General features: G+C 37.7%; 1 protein-coding gene across 11 annotated transcripts in view; it reads left to right on the plus strand.

The window, feature by feature from the left end:
- The window catches only part of PARD3B (par-3 family cell polarity regulator beta), a 1165226-nt gene that overhangs the window by 638452 nt on the left and 500017 nt on the right, over window positions 1–26757 (plus strand). For all 11 annotated transcript variants that reach the window (XM_049888916.1, XM_049888918.1, XM_049888913.1 and 8 more), the window contains 5 exons: window positions 424–510; window positions 6685–6810; window positions 9932–10290; window positions 12477–12616; window positions 14317–14445. In XM_049888916.1, coding sequence (XP_049744873.1) covers window positions 424–510; window positions 6685–6810; window positions 9932–10290; window positions 12477–12616; window positions 14317–14445 — 841 coding nt within the window. The remainder of the gene's footprint in view (window positions 1–423; window positions 511–6684; window positions 6811–9931; window positions 10291–12476; window positions 12617–14316; window positions 14446–26757) is intronic.

Consider the following 26757-nt stretch of genomic DNA (forward strand, 5'->3'; position numbering starts at 1 on the left):
AGTCATTTCCATTTGTTCCTCTTGTAGGGAGAAAAAAAAAGCAATCAGATAGTATTTAAACATTTTCTTTCCTGGATCTTCCGAATGTACCAGCAAATCATGTACTTGTTTGATTTCGTCTCTGCTATTGAATTTATAGAGCCCTGGTTGTGCAGTGGTTAAGAGCTAGGCTGCTAACCAAAAGGTCAGCAGTTCAAATCCACCAGCCGCTCCTTGTAAACCCTATGGGGCAGTTCCACTCTGTCCTATAGGGTTGCTATGAGTTGGAATCCACTCAAGGGCGAGTTTTTCTTTTTTATTTTTTTTTTGGTTTATTGAATTTACAGTAGTTGACATAGGTGGGTGTTTTGTTTTGTTTTGTTTTTAATGTGTCTCATCTGGTTTTTGGCAGAGGTTCACTGTGCTCTTGTTTTTTCCGCCCAGTGATATGACAAGAATAGTGGAGATTTCTGGGGAAGGAGGCCCCTTGGGAATACATGTGGTGCCCTTCTTTTCATCTCTGAGTGGAAGGTAAGATGTTTTCCTTATTTCTGATGCTCAAGCTAATGAAAAACCTTACTTGAGCTCATTTTCCCAGACATTTTCAGGATTTTTAAGTATGCATTGATCTTATTCAGATGGACACCTCAAGATATACTTCTGTTGGCCACTTGTGTGTTGGAACAAAATAAAATCATTTACTTTGGGGATGCAATAAAAGAGAAAAAATCAGTCAGAGTTTCTGCATCTACAAGTAATTACGAAGTACTTTCTTAAAACATCCTTATCAATGATACACGGTGAACAGAGTACTTAGCAAAGATTTTAACATATTGTTAGACAGTCACAACCAAATTCTTTAATGTTCCAAAATACAGTTCAACAAGTGAATATAGTGATTGCAAGTTGATATTTCCTGTGAGACCATATTGACACATAATCTCTAACATTTAGAAAATGGGAATAATAATGAGACTTTATATTCTCAGCCTCAGGTATACAGAAACTTAGTGTAATAAATACTCTTATTCCCAAATAACTATATGGAAAGCTGTATAAGTTTGGTGATTTTAGCTATAATAACAAAATGTGCCTATGTTGTTTATTTTTCTTTTCTAAAATAAAAGTGATTAAAAATAATTCACCACATTCTTTTGAAATTTTAAAGATGCATTCCTGGTAAATGGTCATTTAGCTTGTGCCAGCATTTCATGAAATTCATGTGTATCTAACTGGATGTAAAACTTGTTTTCTTAAAGAAAATTAAAGTATGTACCTATGATCTAATATTACTTTTATAACTACCAAAACTACTGTTAGATATTATATCATTTTCAATCAGATGACTGCTTCTAGAACTACACTCATATTGACAAAACTTATCAGAAACTTAAAAGAAAATCAGTGTTTCGCTGATGTCACATGATTTTAATTAATTGGCTAAGTTTCTGCTTTTAAATTAATTACATCATTGAAAAGGCAGAGCACTTTATTTTAGGTTAGAATATCAAAGACCAGAAAAGTCAAATGACTTGCCTAAGGAATGGCACACGTAAAATTCTGGAAGTCTTTAGCATGCTCTCACTCCATAGCCCTTTTAGGACAAAAATTTTCCCAAAGGTTATATAGTATTAATTCACTGGTTCTGCATATTTACTCAGTTCAGCCTGGCATGTAGCAAGCAGACGAGATTTAGCCATGTTATTTTGGTTGGCATCACGTTCAGCAGGTAGCCATCTGCTACCTGTAATTGCAAAGCCATCACCTTTTTGTGCAAATAACATCTGATGCCAGGCACTTGCTGAAATGAATGTTCCCTAAAAAGAAATGAACCAGAAAGTTAGTGGCTCTCATTGTCTCATTTCCTGCATGTGTTAATACGTGTGTTTATAGATGTTATGGGTTATGGCACAGGACAGGCAGAGGTTGTTTTTGATAGACAGGTGAGTATTTATCTAGTTGTCTTGAGAAAATCTAATGGCTTTTGGCAGGAGTGTACTGATGGAGCTTTGTGAAATAGCAGAGTGGTTAAATTACCAGGCCCTTTAGCTTAATGAAGCTGGAATAGAACACAAGATCTTCCCAATTCCCAAAACACTGAGGAAATATGCAACGTGACAGACACCATACTTCATTTTCAATAGTTTGAAAAACAAGTTGACCCTTTACGCCAGAAATCACCCTGTCTCACTTCAGATGAGGGAAGTTCACTAGAATGTATTGATTTACTCCTCCTTCCTTTCTGGTTCTGATTTCTAACATAAGCCTAAAAATAAGAGCAGTCGAAACAGCATTGGACTTGGATTCAGAACAATTGGATTTGAATCCCAGTCTCTTTCATAGCAAATCTCCTAATAGTTTTGTCTCTTGTTAGATGAATATCTGAATACCTATTTTGCATCAAAGTTATGGGAATTAAATGATGTTAAAACTGTGAAAGCCCCTCATAAACAAACAGCAGAAAAAAAACAAAGGAACACGAAAATTATCAGTATTACTATTATTGCTAAAACAGTGTTAGCAATAAGAAAGTTTTCCAAGTTCATGGTCACGTGTTCAGAAACTTGGTGAAATACTTCTGCTTTTTTTTGTTTTGTTTTTTTTCTGCTATTCACTAGTATTATAGAAAGGAAATTTAATTAAAAAAACATTAAAAATAATATGGAAGTGGAGTCATAAGCCAATAAAAGTTAAGAAGTAATGAGCACAGGCTGAAACAGCACACTTAACTCAAGCCATGTGTATAGATGCAGCCGCATGCAGAGGCACGTCAGACAAGTGTTTGACTTCACAATGCCATATGGTTTCACTGTGTGAGTACAGGAGGTTAGTTAAGGTCATAATGCAATCCTGAGTTCTTAATTTCCTTCCATTGATTGGTTTGTATCATTATTTTAAATTAGAATTTACATTGAATTCTTTACCAAGACTACTGCAATTGTCTTTGCCTCTAAGTTTTTTTTTTTTTCTTTTAGAAAAATACTGCTACACCTGTTGTTGAATAAGAAAGCTTATCTGAGTTAACACCAACACAACCCAGTGCTGTCGAGTCGATTCCGACTCATAGCGACCCTATAGGACAGAGTAGATTGGGACATCCTAAATAAGATCCGTGGTCGCTGTACTAGATAAGACCTCAATGAATTATGCCATAGCATAAGGGTGTGGAAGGCCGCTGGTATTGAAGGTCATTGGCTTTCACAGTAAAAACAAAACAGACGTACAGAAATCTGCATCCTGGCAAGGAGAAAGCAAATTAATCTCATTCATTTTTTTTAGAACAATATTAACGTGATCTTTAGAATTAAAAGGATGAAATTTCAGGCTTTCTAGTAAATAAGGATATGCTACCCCAGTTTCATAATACAGTTCAACATGAGAGAGAAGGAAGGGCTGTTTGAAGAGTGGCACCTCATGTGAGAAGAGGAAATGTTTAGGCAAAAATTCTTTGCAAGTAGAGGAGCCAAGGCCACGTGATACAGAAGGGAGAACAATACGAGGAGAGTGTGTGGGCCAAAGACCAAATGATGATTAGAAGAGCAAGGTGCTATCATGACCTGTCTTATTCTGCAGGGCTGTGGATTTCAGCATCCTTTATATCTGCTCATTAATGCAAATGAACTGGTTAGTCTTGGCCTCTAACTTCTCCACAGTATTAATCTTTAAATCCTGCTCGCCTTGGTCCCAAATGAGACAGCTACCACAGCCCACCAGTTTGGGGTAAAGAGGATAATGAGAATCTCTTTTGGGCCTTCTCGTACTGGTCTGGATGAAATCTAACTGGAGGGACTCCATTCCTTCTGTGAAATAGAGAGGGCAGCAGTGATTTGTTGCAAGAGACCAAACTAATAAAATCAGTTTTACATTTTACCAAAATTACCTCTGACACATGGGCTTTACAGTTGGGCCTATTCTGTCAATAAATTTTTCATGGAAAGTTAGGTTATTTAGATGAGTGAGATTCACATAGCATACTCCAGCTGTAATATACCAGTTAAATTGCAACCCAGTGGCCTGAAAGAATTAATTCATCTCCCAAAATGTGAAATTAAATCCTAGGGAGTAACATTACATGACTGATGATGTACTGAATTAAATTAAAGGAAGACTTGAATGCTTGTTAAAAAAATATCACTTACATAAACTAGTTTATAACCACATGTGAGCCTCCTAATGGATCATGTTATTGTGACTCTACCATAATAAAAATCCAAAAAACTATTAAAGTGCTGTTTAATTTAGGGAAAATAAATACTATTTTGTTCTATTTAGAGTTCAATTTTTAATATTAAGTTATGAGATTAAGATTGCACTAATATCTTAAAAATATTAATTTGAGTCCTGATCCTTTATCAAATAGCAGATGTGTCCCCTTCTGTCTTTCACACAGAATTTGTTTCATTAATTTACTAACATACCAGAACTAGGAAATAAGCATAACATCTCGTCTCACACTTGTGCCTATGAACTGAGCCGTCCCTGCAGTGGGTGGCATGATTCTTTGCTCTCTCTTGTGGTAGCATGCTCCATCCACTGAACGTTTTTGAAGTAGAAACTTTTAAATATCACGGCATGTGCCTTGCGCATTGACATCTTGAGATCGCATGAGCTCGTTAAACGAACTGTGGCCCTAAAAGGAGAGGCTCAGCTTTGGGATTGTTCCAAACAGGAGGATTGGTTTGCTCCTATACTGGCATTATAGACTGCCCCTTTTCCATGTCTGACTCTATTATTCATACACAAAATGTGCTCATATTTTATTTAGATTTGAGGTTGAATGCAAAGGGACTATGTGACAGTGCACAAAGCTCCTATACAAAAGAGAATGACAAAGTAGAAAAATAAGAGGACAAGGAAAGTGGAGACTGCGGTTTCTCCAAACCCAGCAGATTCCTCTTGAAGGGCATATTTTTCTTTCTTACTCAGAGACATAGCAAGGACCCTATCATGCTATAAGGAGAAGGGAAACCCCTGAAATGAGAAATAGCTAAAATACTCAAGTCCCATTTCTCTTAGTTATTGGTTTTGATACTGCCAATATGTAACAGAGCTGCAGATATGTATATATAATACATATGTGTGTGTGCGTATATATATACTTATATACAAACACACATATGCATATGCGCTTGGAGTCACCATGAGTCAGAACTGACTCAATGGCAACAAGTTTTGTTATGTGTGTATGTGTGTATGTGTGTGTGTAAAATTTAATTCTTTACTCTCATTGCCATAATTTTCTTTTTCTTTCTTCTCCAACCCCGTTCCTCTCCTGACTCTAATCCACAGCCAAAAATACTAGGAGTCCCTGAATATCCTCTCTGAATATACTGTTTCCCTTCCTGAAATTTCAGACAACTCATCCCAAAAGCCTGCCTTCATCATACCACTGCCCTTCTTAGAAGCCAGGGGTGGTGGGTGGTCTTTTTCATCTTTATTAGGTGTTCAAGACATGCTGTTTGTGGCATTGGCCTCTCTATTCAGAGTTAGCTCCCCACACTCCTCCTCACACAAACCCAGTTTACACAAACACATAGTGTCCAGCCCTTCTCTGTGTGTATCCTCTCTCTAAAAAAAAACCAAACCAAATCTCTTGCCATCGAATCAATTCTGACTCATAGTGACCTTATAGGACAGACTAGAACTGCCTCGTAGGGTTTCCAAGGCTGTAATCTTTATGAAAGCAGACTGCTACATCTTTCTATGGAGCAGCTGGTGGGTTTGAACTGCACACCTTTCAGTTAGCAGCTAAGTGCTTTAACCACTGTGCCACCAGGACTCCTTACCTCTCTTTACTCCTTTCCAAATCCTTCTTATTCTTCAGGTCCAGTTTATATCACCACTTTCTCCCCAAACCCTTTTATAAAGACTCTAGGCCCATTGCTGTCTCCAGTTTTTTAACTTCTACTGTACACTGGAGACCCTGGTGGCGTAGTGGTTAAGAGCTACGTCTATTAACCAAAAGGTCGACAGTTGGAATTCACCAGTTGGTTGCTCCTTGGAAACCATATGGGAGAGTTCTACTCTGTTCTATAGGGTTGCTATGAGTTGGAATCAACTCGACGGCAACGGGTTTGGTGCTCTGAGTCTGTACTGACCAAGTTTCTTGGCTCTGAATCTTTACCTCGTCTCATGCTCCTGCATCTGAGCACATAGAAAATACCAGCACATGCCTCATTCAGCAACACTAACAAAAGGGATTGATATTCCTTCTAAACCGAGTAATAAGATCTTCGCTTAAATGTTTGTTTATTTCTTGGCTTGAAAATTATTAGAACAGGTAGTTACACTGTAAAGAATTAAGCGAATACCTAATCGTCTCCCATTGCTAAGCATCAAGTTGGCATCTGGGCACTAACTTATTACTGTAAGCTGTAATGCCGTCTTCCAAACCATGAGGCTTTTGTCTCTTCTAATCCACTCAGCTATATCAGCCTTTTCTAAGTTACTGGAAGCATGAGAAATGAGGTCACAGGCTAATGTTCTCTGCATCGGTATGCATATTTGTCTTGAAGGGCTTTTTCCCTTTTAGTGAAGTTTCTTTTTCTTTTTTTAACTAAGGACTTAATAAATAGTTGTCTGAATATAAAGCGTAATTTCCTATGTAAATACAAATCAATACTTATTTCTGAAGAGTTGCAAGTAGAGAACTAATTAGCATGTTATTATTCAGTATTTCTATTTTAACATGGATTTTGCATTTAGGATTCTAGGACTCTTCATCCGAGGCATTGAAGAAAACAGCAGGTCCAAGAGGGAGGGACTGTTTCGTGAAAATGAATGTATTATAAAAATCAACAATGTGGATCTCGTGGACAAAACCTTTACTCAGTAAGCATTTTTTCATTGTTTTACTTTCTTTATTGATTTCCAGAATGTTTATAATCATCACTGAACTCAATATGATCAAAATTGTAGGTAGAATTTCCGGTCAGTTCCCTATGAATGACCCCCAGAGCATACATTTTCAAATGAGTTTTATGTTTTAGCATACTCGGAGGTGGTCTGCTCATGTCCCTGCCAGCCCTAAGTGTGTTAATCCTTTCTTCCTGGTTGTCATGCAGGGACATCTCTGGGTGCATGTGTTTTTCTTAGGATATGGGTCAGTTAGACTGGTATTTAATGACTCTTTTCACAGATTGTTAGTTCAGCTTATTAATTAACTTACTTGGTGTCAGCAGTCTTCCCTTAAACTAAAAAATCTGTGAGAGATGTCTGTGAGGAATCACTGAGTAATAGAAAGCAATAAAAAAAAAAAAAATTAAAACATTCTTCCTCAGAAAATCATCTCTCTGCCTGCATGTGACAATGTTAAGGAAATAGGTTTCTATACCTAAAAATTACAGTGTGTAGCAGTTTGATACATATACACACACACATACATTTATACACACACACACACATATATAAGTATACGAACACACACACACTTACATTAACATTGCAGGGCTTCTGGAACAAGGGAATAAGTACTAATACTCCTTAGTAATGGTCACCAGCTCATGGTATATTTTCTCTGTGGTTATTAGTTAAGAAATGAAGCTTTAAACGAGTATATTTCTTAAAATGATGAAATAATAAAATTGTAATTAATACGTATATTTTAATATAACACTTGCCTTTTTACAAGACTCAATAAGGATACAGGGCATAAAATTATCCCTATTTTACAGAGGTGGAAACTGAGGTGCGTAAAAATTCAGTGACTTCCCAAAGGACACATGTTAATATGGAATAGAAACCAGTTCCTAAAGCAAAAATAACATAGGGGAACTGACCAAGGGAGGCTGGCTGCCTATGTGGAATCTTCTCCCCTCTCCCCTAATAACGTGGGGAATTAAGTGCTTTGATAGAGTGGACACAGATACCAGTAGGAATAACAGAGACCTGAAATAACAGCAGTTTAAAGAAGATTAAAATATACTTTCTCTAAAGACAAGTAAGTGTGGAGATGGGCAGTCTGGGGTCAATATGGGAGCTCCACAGTTATCAGATTGTGAGACATCTTCTATGTTCCTGCTTTGCCCTCCTTTTACCATGGGGTTATTATCTTTTAGTTGTTTCAGTATCACAAGATGGCTGCTGGAATTCCCTCCATCGCTTCTTAATTCCAAGAAATCAGAAGGAGAAAGTGAGAAGGAAAGTTTATGCCTTCCAGCTGAGCCAGCTCTTTTAAAGAGCTTTCCCTTAACCTCTTTTTAAACCCTTCACTTACATCTCATTAGCAGGAAAGTTTGGAAAAAGTAGTTGTTTTACCTAGTCAAAGGGTATATAGAAGCATAAATAACAAGGAAAGAAAATGTATGTTTACATGCATAATTGTATTTTATTACATATTGTATGTTATACTATTAAATATGTATGCAATATATTATGTATTAATACACTTACATAGTGTAAATATACATACACACATACATGTATACATATGTATAGACAGTCATACACCACACAATATCTGTTCGGGCACCGTTCAACCGCATATACCTCTGTGATATCAAAGGTTATAAGAATTCAAATAATGTACCTTTCTATGCATAAAAAACATTAAAGAAACATTTCCAGATACACTAAAACATCTTTAACACAATAATACAGTAATAGTAATAGTAATGTTTTGATACGCATCGCAAAGTAGCACCCATTTGTTATTACAAACCATTGTATATACCTTGAGTTTTTTATACAATAGGCTTTACGGGGGATTGGTTCGTAACTACCGGTTGTACTTAAGTCGGATTTTTGTAAACTGGGGACTGCCTGTATATAATATGTTCATGCAGCATCCAAATCACGTAACGTCCTATTTCACAGAATGTATCATGGATGTTAAGTGACATGACTGTACATATATATATGTATATATACATATCGGAAACCCTGGTGGAATAGTGGTTAAGAGCTACAGCTACTAACCAAAAGGTTGGCAGTTCGAATCCACAAGGTGCTCATTGAAAACTGGGGGAGTTCTACTCTGACCTATATATAGGGTTGCTATGAATTGGAATAGACTTGACAGCAATGGGTTTTTTTTTTGGTTTTATAAAAAAAAAAAAAATTTTTTTTTTTTTTCTATAACCTAAACTAACCTAATCTAACCCGTTGCTGTCTAGTTGATTCCAACTCATAGTGGCCCTGTAGGACAGAGTAGAACTGCCCCATAGAGTTTCCAAGGAGCACATGGTGGATTCGAGCTGCCAGCCTTTTGGTTAGCAGCCATATCTCTTAACCACTGCACCACCAGGGTTTCCATATATATATATATGTATATAATAGAGACGAATATGTAAAAGCATACACATTTATAAATTATCTGTTCTTTTAAGGAAAAATCAAAGTAGTGAGATAGAAAAGTAAAAATATGCAACAAATTCTGATTTTTCTTAAGGAAAAAAACAACTCTCTGATAGAATGACAGTAAAGAAACACATTGGATTGATATCCACCATGACATTTAGGGATAGCCAAGGCCCCTACTAAAATGTCTCCTTGAAGAAACATCTATGTTAAAATTGAGTTTCTGGAGCACAAACCATGTTAGTGAAGATCTGTACTTTAGAACAGAGTCCTAAAAAGAAGCTAGCTGATAATCCAATCAATAATATGAAACGATTTTTTTAATTAAAATTAAAGCATACTTATATATTTACTGCAGTAACTATGTCTGTATAGATTTCATGCAGGGTTGTTAAGAAAGTTAAATAAGAGAAAATTATTCATGTTAACAATGCATGTCTAGCTCAGTGCAGGGGCACAAAGTGGGCAAGTAATAAGTGGTAGCTGGTAGTTTTTTTTTTTTTTTTTTTTAGTAGTTAGTTGACAAAGCCATATTGGTATTAATGTTGATAGTTGTCTCCTATGCTGATGCTACTGCTCATTGCCAGGACACAGGTATACTTTAGAAAGTGGCATGCTAGAACAGCCTATCATTATACATTCTATCTCTTTTAAGGGCTCAAGATGTCTTCCGTCAGGCAATGAAATCCCCAAGTGTGCTCCTCCATGTACTGTCACCCCAAAATCGTGAAGAGTATGAAAAATCAGTCATTGGACCTCTTAACATTTTTGGTAACAATGATGGCATTTTGAGAACAAAGGCACCGCCTCCTGTCCATGGAAAATCAGTAATAAAGACAGTAAACGTGACAGGAACAAGTAGTCCTGAGGGAGATGCATCAGCGTCCCTGCAACAAAGCAAGAGCCCCCGAGTACCAGGACTAGGAAGAAAGCCATCCTCTCCCTCACTCTCGCCTCTCATGGGGTTTGGCAACAAGAAAAATGCAAAGAAAATTAAGATTGACCTAAAGAAAGGTAATTATTAAATTATGCTTAATAGCATTCTATTATTGTAACATGTAAAATTGGTTAAGAGAAATGCATTAAGGCTAATTTAGTTAATTTTCCCTTCATTTAATTGTATCAAAGAAAAGATTTAAGTGTATACTTAGATAACTTAAATTTCCTGAATTTACACTACTTTCTTATTCTTTGCTTCTAGAGAATATAGATTATTTGAAACAAGAAAATAATAAAGACATGGAAGTGGGAAGACGTGGGAATGGAAGGAATCATTACAAACTTGATAGAAATGCACCAATATTGTGTTACAGCTTAACACTGAACAGGCACTAAAATTCAATTGTCCCTGTTTTGAGCATGATTAGTGATTTTTAAAGCATCCTTTAGCCTAAGCCAAAAGCATATTGCTTTTGGTTCTCTAAATAGTTTTAAATCAGCAAAAAATGTATTCCTTGGGAAGTAAATACATGATGATTTTTAATTCTACTAATTCGGCATTGCAAACAATTTTTTAAAACATACTTAATTTCAAAAATGTGTTTACCATTTTCTTTATCTTTCTTAACTGTTCTATCCATTTCAGACAGATGAGTGAGACTAGATCATGTGCGCAAATGTGCACTCATGCAGTATTATGTATACACACAAATAATTACACACTTCCATGCTTTTGTTCATTTCCTAACCTCTGCCTGACGTTCTCTTCCTGCACTGTAACCTTCCGAAATTCTACATTTTTCAAGTCTCAATTCAAAAGAAACCAAGTTGATCTCATACATTCTTGTCTGAATTAACAGGGAATTTAATTATCAAAGGTAGTTTTAGAATATCTGTTAACATATATTACATACATGTATAACATGTATCTTTAATTAGAATATAGACATTATTTTGGAAAGATTCTCTGATTAAAATTTAATTCATCTATAAGGATTCTTTACTTCGAAGGAAATATGTTGACTAGGAGGCACAAATACTCCTATGTACTTAGCAATTAACGTTTCTTATCTAAATGTATCAGTCATTTTTTATAAACATCTGGCAATATAGAAGACAGTGGGTTGGGTGCTTTGAGTATAAAAAGATTAATTAGACATGAAATGTAACCTTAAAAATCTTGCTTATTTGTAGAATGGAGATGCCATTAATAGAAATTAAAATCGTAAGTAGATGAAGATATTTCAAAAAGCTAGGATTTTGGATTAAAAAGGGGGCTCATGGTGGCATTTGAAATGCTGGTGAGAGTATGTGCATGGTGATATCCAGGAAGGTGACACCAGAAAGAGACATCAGGGACAAAGAGGGAGATTCTATTCCCTTCCATAGAGAGGTGATAGCTGGAGCCAGGAGCTGGCCAAGGCAGAGTTTAGAGGACAAACTGGTCCAAGACAGATCATTGGAGGCACATCTGTGTTTATGTGGGAGGAGAATGGATGGAGTTAGAAACAGTGACAAACATAACATGTTCAGAGAGGTAGGAAGATAATCAGAAAATAACAACACATAAGCCAAGTGGGGAGAGGGGGGTAATTAAATAAAAAATGATGGAAAGTGTCAAAGCTTGAGAAGGGAAAGATCAAAGATAGGAAGAGTTGTTGGATATGGCCCTGAGTAGGTTCTTGGGTGATAGAAGCTTGAAGAGGCAGTAAGATTGAAGTAAGGGTTTTTTAGTGTGGAGAAACCTGAGAAGACTTACAGATAGTATGAAAAGATATACTGGCAAGGAGAGATGAAACATGGAAGAGAATAGAGCAGAAGCAGCAAGAATGAGTGATGGGACAATAGGGGGAAGCTGTCCAAGAATTGTGATGCAAGTGGTGAGCCACAGGATGACTAGATGATTGAGAGTCTGACAGAACTCACATCGCGTGGCTTTTTGCCCCTCAGTGAGGTACGTAGTCTGGTTATGGTTTACTGAAAAATCAGTGTCATGATAACATCATAACACGTGTCATTTCTTTTAGGACCTTAATAAACATTTGTTACATAGCTGCATTTGGCCCTAAATTCACTTTGACACTGTCGTGGCATGCCAGGAGCTATATCTGTATTTGAACAATTGAAGCATATTTATAATCTCCTGGAATGTAAATATTTCACTTATTCTACATTAGTCCCTAGGTAGATTTACTATAAGATTGAATGTAGTATTACTCATGTTTATGGTGACCATGCATTTTACTGATCTTATATTCTAGGTCCTGAAGGACTTGGTTTCACTGTGGTTACCAGAGACTCTTCCATACATGGTCCTGGCCCCATTTTTGTGAAAAACATTTTACCAAAGGGAGCAGCCATAAAAGATGGCCGCCTGCAATCGGGGGACAGAATTTTGGAGGTACGAATTAATGTCTTTAATAAAGTATTTGGTTGACATTTAAATAAATAAGTATATAGACTTGTGCATATATATTTTGAGTACTACATATATGAAGGAAACCCTGGTGGTGTAGTAGTAAGAGCTATGGCTTCTAACCTAAAGGTTGGAAATTCAAATCTACCAGTTGCTCTTTGGAAACTTTATGGGGCAGTTCTACTCTGTCCTGTAGGGTCACTATGAGTTGGAATCAACTTGATGGCAGTGAGTTTGGTTTGGTTTTTTTATATATGAAGCCCTGTTGGCACAGTGGTTCAGCACTCGGCAGATAATCGAAAGTTCGGTGGTTCAAACTCGTAAGCTGCTCTGCAGGAGAAAGATGTGGCAGCCTGCTTCTGTAAAGAATACAGCCTAGGAAGCCCTACGGGCCAGCTCTATTCTGTCCTTTAGGGTTGCCATGAGTCAGAATTGTCTCAATGGAGATGAGTTTGGTTTTTGGATTTGGTATATATAGTTATTACTTTTCATGATAAGAACTAACATACTTCTCACTAATAAGGACACAGGAAGGATAAGGACTAGTTAACAAACAGCCTAACTTTGTAAGTTCCTGATAAGGTGAGTGCTATAGGACCAATCTGCCAGGCGCTCCTTGGAAACTCTATGGGGCAGTTCTACTCTGTCCTATACGGTCGCTGTGAGTCGGAATTGACTCAACGCCACTGGGTTTTTTTGGGTTATAGGACCAAATAATACTGAAAAATTTTCTCTGCCTTTACATTCTTTCTTTCACCTCATAGGGCCCCTGGGGAATTTGGATGATATCCAGGATTTCATTATATATCCAGTTAAAGTTAAAAATTTCAAAGTTATATCCAAGCCCTGGCAGCAATTTCTTTAAACTCCTCTAAGGACAGGCCAGTACTTTTCAGGTTGATCTGCATCACCTGTGCTAGGCTGGCAATGGAAATAATTATGAGGGGTTTTCGCAGAGGAAAGTATTTGGAATACCCAAAGCAAGAGACTCCCCCCTCCCCCGTTTATTTTTGTTTGATAGCATCATTTTAGCTATGTGTGTGTATATATATATATATAGTCAATTTAACTTTCAAGCACTCACCTTCTTTGAAAGCTGTTTGATTCCATTGAACTCTCTGGTAGCATGGAAACATCACTTTAGGTTTTATGTAGTTCTGGGTCACAAAAGAAGACACACCAAATGACTAATGTATCTCCAAATTAGACTTCACAATAATCTGTGATAATCCAGTGGCTGCAATTTACTAAGCATGGAGAAGACTCTAGAATTATATCTAAAGACTCACATTTCTGGGGAATTTGCTGCGTGATAATGGTTCACTTCTTTTCATTGTATTTGACAGAAAATGGTGCCAGCTATGTATTTGAAATCCAGTTCCTACCTATTGGAGGAATCGTTCTCTGGTATTTGTCAGTTTGATTTTCCCCTCTGAGAATGTGATGTCTTAGAAAAAGCTGATGCTGCTAATTACTGAATATTTGAGACTATTACCGTAATAATGGTTGTCCATGTATTATTGGTATCTTCACCATTGCTGGTTCTGGCCGATGTGTTTAGCTTTCATCTTTTCTGAGCTTCCTTGATTATGGGAGTCCATTTAATGCTTGCTTTCAAACACCAGGTAGGGTAGAAGGAGATGGTGGTGTTTACTTGTGCCAGTTCACATGATTGCATTCATTAGGTAAATGGCAGAGACGTCACTGGACGAACTCAGGAGGAGCTCGTGGCCATGCTGAGGAGCACCAAGCAGGGAGAAACGGCATCACTGGTCATTGCTCGCCAAGAAGGAAACTTTCTTCCCCGAGAGCTGGTAATGTTCAGATCTCCGTTTCTCTTCACTTTCAATTCAGGGCTAAACATACTCAGTGAATTCATAACAGTTGAAAAATGAGTTCTAAACTACGGCTAGAGGCTTCATTTATAGGAAAACTTGAGTGAAACTGAAAATGTTTTGCTCCATTTACGATATCACAGTTTTAAGACATTGATACAATGAGGTGGGAGTATAGCAATACTGCTTCTGGGCCCAAATTGGAACACACATTCGAGGAAGCAACTTTTTAATTGTCAACTAATTCAATAAAATAGACATTGAGTATATCCCACGTGCTAGGCCCTATGCAAAACATCCAGCGAAGCAGTTCCTGGCCCTACCGTTGTAGATTTCACAGTCTAAAATGAAACATAACCAACAATCAGGATGGTGATAAAGACTATGAGAGGGGGGCTGCAGAATGCTACCGGAACATATAACAAAGGAGTATAGCCTAGTTTCTGGGTTGAGAAAGAATCTTAAGGAAGAGAATTTCAAAAGTCTTATTTTAAAAAATGTATACCCTTTGACCTACCAATTACATTTCTACTAATCTGCCTAAACTGATCATGAAAGATGTAGTAAAAATTCATGTACTTTTTTTCTTTTTTTGCTAAAGTACTATTTATTATACTGGTATACTGGGCACTGTACAACCATAAGGAATTGGTTAAATAAATAACTAGACCACTCTGCAATAAAATATAATAAGTACTTAAAATGATCTCTCTAAAGGTTTGAAAATAACATGAGAGAATTTTCACAGTATAATGTTAAGTTAAAAAGTTGGGTAAAAATTATATATACAGTATGATCATATAATATTAAAAAGATTTTTTAAAAGAACTGGAAAGAGATGTACCTGGAATGTTGATATTATGAGAGCTTTCATTTTATCATTTTTTTTTTTACAGTGAACACATTTTAGTATAGAAATGCCATGCTTTTAAGAAAACTATAGAAAATATATTGAAAATTCAAAGGGCTTTTATGACTAATAACAAAGGGAGCAGATGTAATAAAATGACTTTTAGTTACCCTTGATTTTTATTTTTTTTTATTTTATTTCCTCTGAATCTAAGGAATGACAAAGGCACATGCAGGTAATACAATAGGTTCCCATCAGAATGGGGAGAGGTATTTAAGAATTGAGGATGTACAGTGTGAAGAAGAGAAATCTTAGAAGACATATCATTGTTAACAAATATAGTTATTGTATGGATTGGAAAATAGATGTTATCTGTTTCTTCAAATACCTTATATACACTGATTCAATTATGTATTCAGTAAACATCTATTGAGTATCTGCTGTGTGCAAAGTTGGAGGTTCTGGGAATGTGAGCATAATTAAGACTAATTTCCTGCCCTCTCTGAGCTTGTAACAAAACAAATGATTGGAAGTGATGAAGTTTCAAGAACTCTCTAACCATTGGAGCTGTCTCAGGAGGAAGGGGGTTAATTAGAATGTTCAAACAGAACCTATTACACCATCTCTCAGAGATGGACTAGAAGAAAATCCTTCCATAGGGAAGGTGACGAGACTAGGCAACCCCTAAGATATCTCTCTGTACTCTGATCCTGTTATTCTGTTCTGTGTTTATATTCATGTTTGAGTGTATAACCCTAATGAAACAGCTCTCATATATTAATATTCCTTAGCACTGGCCAAAGGACCTCCTTCTCTCCAAGTTTCTGTGGCGTGGAATTTCCCTTAGAGCTTTTCTTCTATTTCCCATCATCATATCTGTTTTTCCTCTTGACCTATTGTATGTTCTGGGAAGATCCTCCGTAAAAACAGAGGGGGGTGGTGGTGAAGAATGAGTGGGGTATAAGCCATGAAGATTATACTTCCCATCCCCTTCCCTTTATTTGACTCTTCCATTTTGGAACACAAATCCTAAACTTCTGTCTCGTCTCCTTGCTGAAGCCCGTAACTCTTCCTAAGGAGGAATTAAGCAGAAACTTGGATACTAGGGTTTTTGCTCTAAAATGCAGAAGGATTTTTCCTTTAATCCTTTGTTTACCACAAGATCTTAGTCTTTCTCTACAAGGGTCAAAGTGAAAAAACAATAAAAAGGGGGCCAGGGTATATAGATAGCAGAAAGCCCTTTTACTTCTTGTTCAATTCTTTGGTTGTTAGAGATAAAAAAAAAAATCTCAGAAAACCTCAGTGGGAGTGTGTGCTTTTTTTTTTTTTTTCAGGAATAGGAAAACAATGAAAGAAATTTTGAGTGTGTTTTCTATGGAACTGCAGGCCTGGAAGGAATTAAACCCTGCAGAGAAAGAAAAACAATTGGCCAGCGTGGAAGCATGCAAGAAAAATGAAAGGGAGCCAACTGAGGAGCCTGCACTTCTCCCCTGAATGGCTCCTTATATGGCTCTGCCATATCCTCTAGAGTTGCCAACTCAACAGCTAATTCCTTCTTTCTAGAAGTTCTCCCCCTCCCCCATATCTGTAGAAAGAAAGGGATGCTAATCTAATCTCAGTTTGGAGCTCTGAATGCATTTTCCATCAAAGAAAATTGTTTCTAGAAGTTATCAAATAGAAAAATAACATTTTTGACCTAAAGGGAGCCTTTATGAATCAATAAGTCCAATTCTCAATTTTGCAGATAAGAAGACAGAGATTTTGTGGGGTTGAGTAACCTGCCCAAGGTCTCACGATGAACAGTACTAGAGGCCTAAGTTTTCTAACACTCAGTATCATTCTCCAAATTCCAACTCCCTGTGTGCTAAACTTCGGTATCCACCACTTACTAGCTGTGTGGTCTAGAGCAGGTCACACAATCATTCTGAATCTCAGTTATCTATATTATAAGATCGTTGTGAGGATTAAAAGAGATAGCATATACAAAGCACTTAGTATAATTTCTGGCCAATCTTAAAACCTCAATATGTGTTAAGCGTATTTTTTTCTTCCAGGTACATTACCACTTCTGGAATATTGTAAATATAATACTACACTTCAGATACATTGCTAACCAGAGTGTTGGCAGTTCGAATCCGCCAGGTGCACCTTGGAAACTCTATGGGGCAGCTCCATTCTGTCCTATAGGGTCACTATGAGTCAGAACCGACTCGACGGCACTGGGTTGGTTTTTTGGTTTTGGTCAGATACATTATGGAGTAAATAGACTTTTGCTGGCCTGGAACTATCATTTTGAACATTGTTCTTTTTTTTTTTTTTTTTTAATTGTGCTTTAAGTGAAAATTTACAAATCAAGTAAGTCTGTCACATAAAAACTTATATACACTTTGCTACATACTCCCAGTTACTCTCCCCCTAATGAGACATCCCGCTCTCTCCCTCCACTCTCTCTTTTCGTGTCCATTTTGTCAGCTTCTAACCCCCTCTACCCTCTCATCTCCCCTCCAGGCAGGAGATGCCAACATAGTCTCAAGTGTCCACCTGATCCAAGAAGCTCACTCCTTACCAGCATCCCTCTCCAACCCATTATCCAGTCCAATCCCTGTCTGAAGAGTTGGCTTCGGGAATGGTTCCTGTCCTGGGCCAACAGAAGGTCTGGGGCCATGACCACCGGGGTCCTTCTAGTCTCAGTCAGACCATTAAGTCTGGTCTTTTTATGAGAATCTGGGATCTGCATCCCACTGGTCTCCTGCTCCCTCAGGGGTTTTCTGTTGTGTTCCCTGTCAGGGCAGTCGTCAGTTGTAGCTGGGCAGCATCTAGCTCTTCTAGCCTCAGGATGATGAAGTCTCTGGTTCGTGTGGCCCTTTCTGTCTCTTGGGCTCGTAATTACCTTGTGTCCTTGGTGTTCATTCTCCTTTGATCCAGGTGGGTTTAGAATAATTGATGCATCTTAGATGGCTGCTTGCTAGCGTTTAAGACCCCAGACACCACTCTTCAAAGTGGGATGCAGAATGTTTTCTTAATAGATTTTATTATGCAAATTTACTTAGATGTCCCCAGAAATCATGGTCCCCAAACCCCTGCCCCTGCTACACTGACCTTCGAAGCACTCAGTTTATTCAGGAAACTACTTTGCTTTTGGTTTAGTCCAGTTGTGCTGACCTCCCCTGTATAGTGTGTTGTCTTTCCCTTCACCTAAAGTAGTTCTTATCTACCAACAAATTAGTGAATACCCCTCTCCCACCCTCTCACCCTCCCTCCTCTCATAACCACAAAAGAATGTTTTCTTCTCAGTTTAAACTGTTTCTCAAATTCTTATAATAGTCGTCTCATATGATATTTGTCCTTTTGCAGCTGACTACTTTCACTCAGCATAATGCCTTCCAGGTTCTTCCATGTTATGAAATGTTTCACAGATTCCTCACCATTCTTTATCGATGCGTAGTATTCCATTGTGTCAGTATACCATAATTTATTTATCCATTCATCCGTTGATGGGCACCTTGGTTGCTTCCATCTTTTTGCTATTGTAAACAGTGCTGCAGTAAACATGGGTGTGCATATATCTGTTCGTGTAAAGGCTCTTATTTCCCTAGGATATATTCCAAGGAGTGGGATTGCTGGATTGTATGGTAGTTCTATTACTAGCGTTTTAAGGAAGCGCCAAATCGATTTCCAAAGTGGTTGTACCATTTTATATTCCCACCAGCAGTGTATAAGTGTTCCAGTCTCTCCACAGCCTCTCCAACATTTATTATTTTGTGTTTTTTGGATTAATGCCAGCCTTGTTGGAATGAGATGAAATCTCATTGTAGTTTTGATCTGCATTTCTCTAATGGCTAATGATCGTAAACATTTCCTCATGTATCTGTTAGCTACCTGAATGTCTTCTTTAGTGAAGTGTCTATTCATATCTTCTGCCCATTTTTTAATTGGGTTATTTGTCTTTTTGTAATTAAGTTTTTGCAGTATCATGTAGATTTTAGAGATCAAACGCTGATCGGAAATGTCATAGCTAAAAACTTTTTCCCAGTCTGTAGGTAGTCTTTTTACTGTTTTGCTGAAGTCTTTGGATGAGCATAGGTGTTTGATTTTTAGCAGCTCCCAGTTATCTAGTTTTTCTTCTGCATTCTTAATAATGTTTTCTATACTGTTTATGCCATGTATTAGGGCTCCTAATGTTGTCCCTATTTTTACTTCCATGATCATTGTTGTTTTAGATTTTATATTTAAGTCTTTGATCCATTTTGAGCTCGTTTTTGTGCATGGAGTGAGGTATGGGTCTTGTTTCATTTTTTTGCAGATGGATATCCAGTTATGCCAGCACCATTTGTTAAAAAGACTGTCTTTTCCCCATTTAACTGTTTTGGGACCTCTGTCAAATATCAACTGCTCATACGTGGATGGATTTATGTCTGGATTCTGAATTCTGTCCAGTGGTCCATGTATCTGTTGTTGTACCAGTACCAGGCTGTTTTGACTACTGTGGCGGTATAATAGGTTCTAAAATCAGGCAAAGTAAGGCCTCCCACTTTGTTCTTGTTTTTCAGTTTTGCCTTATTTTCCGGGGCTTCTTTCCCTTCCATATGAAGTTGGTGATTTGTTTCTCCATCTCACTAAAGAATGTCGTTGGGATTTAGAACTGAATTGCATTAAATGTGTAGATCGCTTTTGGTAAAATAGCCATTTTTATAATGTTAAGTCTTCCTGTCCATGAACAAGGTACATTTTTCCACTTACGTAAGTCTCTTTTGGCCTCTTGCAGAAGTGTACTGTAGTTTTCTTTGTATAAGTCTTTTACATCTCTGGTAAGATTTATTCCTAAGTATTTTATCATCTTGCGGGCTACTGTAAACGGCATTGATTTGGTGATTTCCTCTTCGATGTTCTTTTTGTTGGTGTAGAGGAATCCAACTGATTTTTGTATGTTTATCTTGTATCCCGATACTCTGCTGAACTCTTCTATTAGTTTCAGTAGTTTTCTTGAGGATTCCTTAGGGTTTTCTGTGTATAAAATGATGGCATCTGCAAATAACCAAAAAACCACACCCAGTGCCATTGAGTCGATTCCGACTCGTAACGACCCTATAGGACAGAGTAGAGCTGCCCCATAGAGTTTCCAAGGAGCGCCTGGCGGATTTGAACTGCCGACCCTTTGGTTAGCAGCTGTAGCACTTAACCGCTATGCCACCAGGGTTTCCCATCTACAAATAGAGATACTTTTACTTCTTCCTTGCCAATCTGGATGTCCTTTATTTCTTTATCTACCCTAATTACTCTGGCTAGGAACTCCGACACAGTGTTGAATAAGAGTGGTAATAAAGGGCATCCTTGTCTGGTTCCCGATCTCAATGGGAATGCTTTCAGGCTCTCTCCATTTAGGGTGATGTTGGCTCTTGGCTTTGTATAAATGCCCATTATTATGTTGAGGAATTTTCCTTCTATCCCTATTTTGCTGAGAGTTTTTATCATGAATGAGTGTTGAACTTCGTCAAATGCCTTTTCTGCATCAATTGATAAAATCATGTGATTCTTATCTTTTGTTTTATTTATGTGGTGGATTACATTAATTGTTTTTCTAATGTTGAACCATCCCTGCATACCTGGTATGAATCCCACTTGGTCATGGTGAATTATTTTTTTTGATATGTTGTTGAATTCTATTGGCTAGAATTTTGTTGAGGATTTTTGCATCTACATTCATGAGGGATATAGGTCTATAATTTTCTTTTCTTGTCCTGTCTTTACCTGGTTTTGGTATCAGGGATATGGTGGCTTCATAGAATGAGTTTGGGAGTATTCCGTCCTTTTCTGTGCTCTGAAATACCATTAGTAGTAGTGGTGTTAACTCTTCTCTGAAAGTCTGGTAGAACTCTGCAGGGAAGCCGTCCAGACCAGGGCTTTTTTTTTTGTTGGGAGTTTTTTGATTACGTTTTCAATCTCTTCTTTTGTTACGGGTCTATTTAATTGTTCTCCCTTTGTTTTCATTAGCTTAGGTAGGTAGTGTGTTTCTAGGAATTCATCCATTTTTTCTAGGTTTTCAAATTTGTTTGAGTATAGTTTTTCATGGTAATCTGATATGATTCTTTTAATTTCAGTTGGGTCTGTTGTAATATCGCCCTTCTCATTTCTTATTTGGGGTATTTGCTTCCTCTCCTGTTTTTCTTTTGTCAGTTTGGCCAGTGGTTTATCAATTTGGTTGATTTTTTTAAAAAGCCAGCTTTTGGTCTTGTTAGTTCTTTCAGTTGTTTTTCTGTTTTCTATTTCATCTCTAATTTTTATTGTTTTCTTCCAGTGCCTGTGGGTCTCTTTTGTTGCTCTCTTTCTATTTGTTCAAGTTGTAGGGATAATTCTTTGATTTTGGCCCTTTCTTCTTTTTGGATGTGTGCATTTATTGATATAAATTGGCCTCTGAGCGCCGCTTTTGCTCTGTGCCAAAGGTTCTGATAGGAAGTGTTTTCATTCTCATTGGATTCTCTGAATTTTTTTATTCCCTCCTTAATGTCTTCTATAATCCAGTCTTTTTTGAGCAGGGTATTGTTCAGTTTCCAAGTGTTTGATTTCTTTTCCCTACTTTTCCTGTTACTGATTTCCACTTTATGGCCTTATGATCAGAGAAGATGCTTTGTAATACTTCAATGTTTTGGATTCTACTAAGGCTTGCTTTAAGACCTAATATGTGGTCTATTCTAGAGAATGTTTCATGTGCACTAGAAAAGAAAGCATACTTGGTTGCTGTTGGGTGGAGTGTTCTGTATATGTCTATGAGATCAAGTTGGTTGATTGTGGCATTTAGATCTTCCGTGTCTTTATTGAGCTTCTTTCTGGATGTCCTGTCCTTCACCGAAAGCGGTGTGTTGAAGTCTCCTAGTATTATTGTGAAGCTGTCTATCTCACTTTTCATTGCTGATAGAGTTTGTTTTATGTATCTTGCAGCCCTGTCACTGGGTGCATAAATATTTAATATGGTTATTTCTTCTTGGTGTATTATCCCTTTAATCATTATATAGTGTCCTTCCTTATTCTTTCTGATGGATTTAACTTTAAAGTCTGTCAGAAATTAATATTGCCACTCCTGCTCTTTTTTGATTGTTGTTTGCTTGATATATTTTTTTCCATCCTTTGAGTTTTAGTTTGTGTCTCTAAGTCTAAGGTGTGTCTCTTGTAGGCAGCATATAGATGGATCTTGTTTTTTAATCCATTCTGCCCCTCTCTGTCTCTTTATTGGTGCATTTAGTCCATTTACATTCAGGGTAATTATGGATAGGTATGAATTTAGTGCTATCGTTTTGATGTCTTTTTTTGTGTGTTGTTGACAGGTTCTTTTTCCCACTTAATTTTATGTGCTGAGTAGATTATCTTTATATATTGTCCTTTCCTAATATTTGTTGTTGTCGATTTTGTTTCTGCTGAGTCTCTATTTTTTTCTTGTATTTTATTTTGATGAGTAGGATAGTTTGTCTCCTTTGTAGTTACTTTATTATTTACCCCTATTTTTCTAAATTTAAACCTAACTTTTATTTCTTGGTATCGCCATATCTTCCTCTCCATATGAAAGGTGTATAATTACATTTCTTAGTCCCTCTATATTATTCTAATGGTGTCTTTTATATAATAACATCGCTGTTACCATGTTTTGAGTTTTTTTTTTTTTTAATAATAATTTTGCTTTGTTTTTTTGGATTTCCCTGTCTGGGTTGACTTCTGGTTGCTCTGCCCAGTGTACTAGTCTTGGGTTGATACCTGATATTGTTGATTTTCTAACCAAAGAACTCCCTTTAATATTTCTTGTAATATTGGTTTGGTTTTTATGAATTCCCTAAATTTGTGTTTTTCTGGAACTGTCTTAATTTCATCTTCATATTTAAGAGACAGTTTTGGTGGGTATATGATTCTTGGCAGGCAATTTTTTAAATATGTCATCCTGTTGCCTTCTTGCCTGTATGGTTTCTGCCAAGTAGTCCGAGCTTATCCTTATTGGCTCTCATTTGTATGTGACTTTTTGTTTATTCCTCGCTGTTGTTATAATTGTCTCTTTATCTTTGGTTTTGGCAAGCTTGATTATAATATGTCTTGGTGACTTTCTTTTAAGATCTGCCTTACATGGAGTTCGATGAACATCTTGGATAGATATCTTCTCGTTCTTGACCGTATCAGGGAAGTTTTCTGCCAACAAATCTTCAGCAATTCTCTGTGTATTTTCTGTTATCCCTCCCTGTTCTGGTACTCCAATCACTCGTAGGTTATTTCTCTTGATAGAGCCGCACATGGTTCTTAAGTTTCTTCATTTTTTTATAAATTCTTTTATCTGATTTTTCTTCAAATATATTAGTGCCAATTGATTTATCTTCAAGTTCAGAAATTTTAGCTTCTACTTGCTCAATTCTGCTCCTCTGACTTTCTACTCAGTTGTCTACTTCTGTAATTTTATTATTAATCTCCTTAATTTCTGATTGCTGTCTATGGATATTTCCAGCTCATTAAACTTTTCATTATATTCCTAAATAATCTTTGTAATTTCTTCAGTTGCTTTATCTGTGTGTTCCTTGGCTTGTTCTGCTTGTATTATCTCATTTCCTTCCTGATGTCTTGAAGGGTTCTGTATATTAAACTTTTGTATTCTGCACCTGGGAATTCTAGGAATGCGCTTTCATCTAGAAGATCCCTGGATTCTTTGTTTTGAGAGCTTGTTGAGGTGATCATGGTCTGTTTCTTTATGTGACTTGATATTGACTGTTGTCTCCAAGCCATCTATAAGTTATTGTATTAGTTTTATGCTTGCTTACTGTGTCATAGCTTCTTGCTTTGTTTTGTTTTGGTATACCTCTATGGATTGCTTGAATGAGCTAGCTTGATTATTTTCGCCTTTGGAGCTCTGACGTCCTGTCCCCAGATGTCTAGAACTGTTATCAGGTATATCAGTCTAGGAGTCCATTCAGTTTTCTTATATGAATTCAGCTCAGGTTTCCAGGTAGCTGATGTCAAGTGTGTGGTACGGGCTCTATCCTACAGTCTTAGAGGGGCAGGGGTATTTGGCGTATATACCGGTATCTGATTGCAGCAGGGGGTCATGCTCTGAACAAGGCTGGGGGCTGAGAACTGACCCCCAAGTGTCTCTGAGGAAAGTGCGTCCCTGTTCCCTAGGGTGTTCAGGTGGGTGGGTTCTGCAGAGGGACCATGGGCATCCAACGTTTTTGGTTGTAAGGACTGGGAGGTACCAGTTATCTCTGAACCCCTATCGTGGGTGGCTGGGTGACCTGAGTGGAGCTACCAGTCCCTGACGTGGGTAGGTGCGGACCTTGTTTAACAGGCAAAGCAATGTCAAACATCAAACACCCACCTCTCCAACGCACAGCTGAAATGGTTGGAGTTTGTCAACAAGGGCCTATTCTCCTGAAATAGGCCCACACAGGTCCACGCAGAAGGGAAAGGTGCTCAAAGTCCACGGATGGTTTATGCCTGGACAAGAGCTGCTTCTGTCCTGAGCTCCCCTGGTTAGTGGAGCTAGCAAGTCATCTTTTCTTCCAAATGCAAATTTTTTCCTTCCCCAAGGCTGGGAGGATGGCTCTAGGTGCTCAACAGGGCCTATCTCAGGCCCAGGGAATTCAGCAGCTGAAGCAGGGTTGTGGGTGGGGGTTGTGGTAAAATATACGCAAGTACTTAGCTTTTGCCGAGAGCGCTGTTCTCCTTAGGTTCTGGAGGTGTAAGTAGGCTGTGTGGCTGGCTGCTTCTGCCTGAGGAAACTGTGGCCAATCGCTAGTACCAGCCCGCCGCCACCATCGCCGCCCCGGGAGTGGTGCCTGAGGGCTCCCTGCGCTTCAGGTCCAGTAACTCCTCTCCGCTTCTGAAAGGTCTCTTCCTCCCCCGCCCCTCAGTTCCTTTTCTAAGCTTGCCTTTGAAGCTCAGGACTCCCAGCTTGTCACAAATATACTCGTTTCATTTATTTTTTTCAGGTCTTTGTTGTAAAGAGGGGTCGCCAGAAGCGCCTGTCTATTCCGCCATCTTGCCTCCGCCTCTTTTGTTTGTTTTTTAATGTATTTGAGGTTCCAAGATACTGAATTGCATGAAAAAAATTTATAACCAACCAAATTCATAAGTCAGGGCAGCCTGTATATTATTTCACTTTCATTTAATAGAATTTAGTGAGATTTGATTTCTGTTCCAGATATGACATCACATGCCAACCCCACCGGGAATATATTAAATTAATTGTGCAACAATGAGATTATGAGTGCAAATAAATTATTAGCGCTCACTGTTTTTAGTTTTATACAGAATTTTGAGGTCATTTGGTTAGTATTCATTCTCTTAGAACTTCCTGGCAAATAGTCTATACTCTTTGAAACAAAACTGACATTCAGTTATTCAAATATGTGGAATATTCTTTGAAACCACAGCAAAGTAAGAGCCTTTAAGTCCTACAGTCACCTAAGGAATGTGGACCCAGAATCTTTGTTTTGGAAAATATGCAATAGTTTTTGAATTTTAGAGCTCAAATGTCTTCCTTGAGTGGTAAGGTTGAAGAACCCTGCAGGAAGTTTAAAGAGAGGTTGTGTTTGTCATGCACTGGACTATTTTAGAGGGAATTACTTCATAGCATGGCATGCACTGGACTGTTTGAAAAAGCAAAATGAAGAATAGTGTGCTGTGTGATACATCTTTGTGTTTTCCTTTCAGAAAACTGAAGGTGGTATTACTTTGGTCTCTTCTCCCTCATCGTGATTGATGCACACACTTGACTTTCCATTGAAAAGCTGGCAGGATGAAGGAAGGACAGCACTTCCTGCTTTTGTCTTGTTCTATCTCCTTTGAAGAAAACAAACTGTGTTTATTGTCTCCCTGTTCTGAGGAACTGCCCTCTCCTTTTAGTTCAGCCTTGATTTTTCATGAGCTGTGTAATCTCTTAACACCACTATGCTGCCTGTTTTCTGACAGTTAAATCTTGCTTACTTCCTTGTTATAGTTAGCTTCTTCTAAAGCCTTAACACTTATAGCCAAGAGAGCATGTGATCAACAGTTGAACAGGAAGTCCCAATACATAGGTTTGACCACATTGTTGATGTGGTGAAAAACAGGTGAAATTGTGCACTACCAATGAGTAAGTAAGCACAAGTAAGTCTGTGGGTACCTTGCCTATTGGGTAATCCATCCCTGCCTGCGACCTTAAAGAACTGTGCCAAATTCTTATATTTGTTGGTTAGTGTTCCTCTTCCTCAGCATTTGGGTAGTATCACAAGTTCAGCAGCACAGTTAGCCAACTTTCCTTCCATCTGTGGTAGGCTGAGTTGGAAGTCAGCTGAGAGGAATTTATGTAATAACATCACAACCAGTTTGCTCTTTCCAGTAGCTTTATCAAAAGAACTGTGTTTCAAAAATAGTCTTTCCAGAATCCCAGTCTGGAAGACCTTTTGATGTCTTCACCCCCTGACTGGGTGAGAGTT

The sequence above is a fragment of the Elephas maximus genome, chromosome 6 (genome assembly GCF_024166365.1).
Source record: "Elephas maximus indicus isolate mEleMax1 chromosome 6, mEleMax1 primary haplotype, whole genome shotgun sequence".
Lineage (NCBI taxonomy): Eukaryota > Metazoa > Chordata > Mammalia > Proboscidea > Elephantidae > Elephas > Elephas maximus.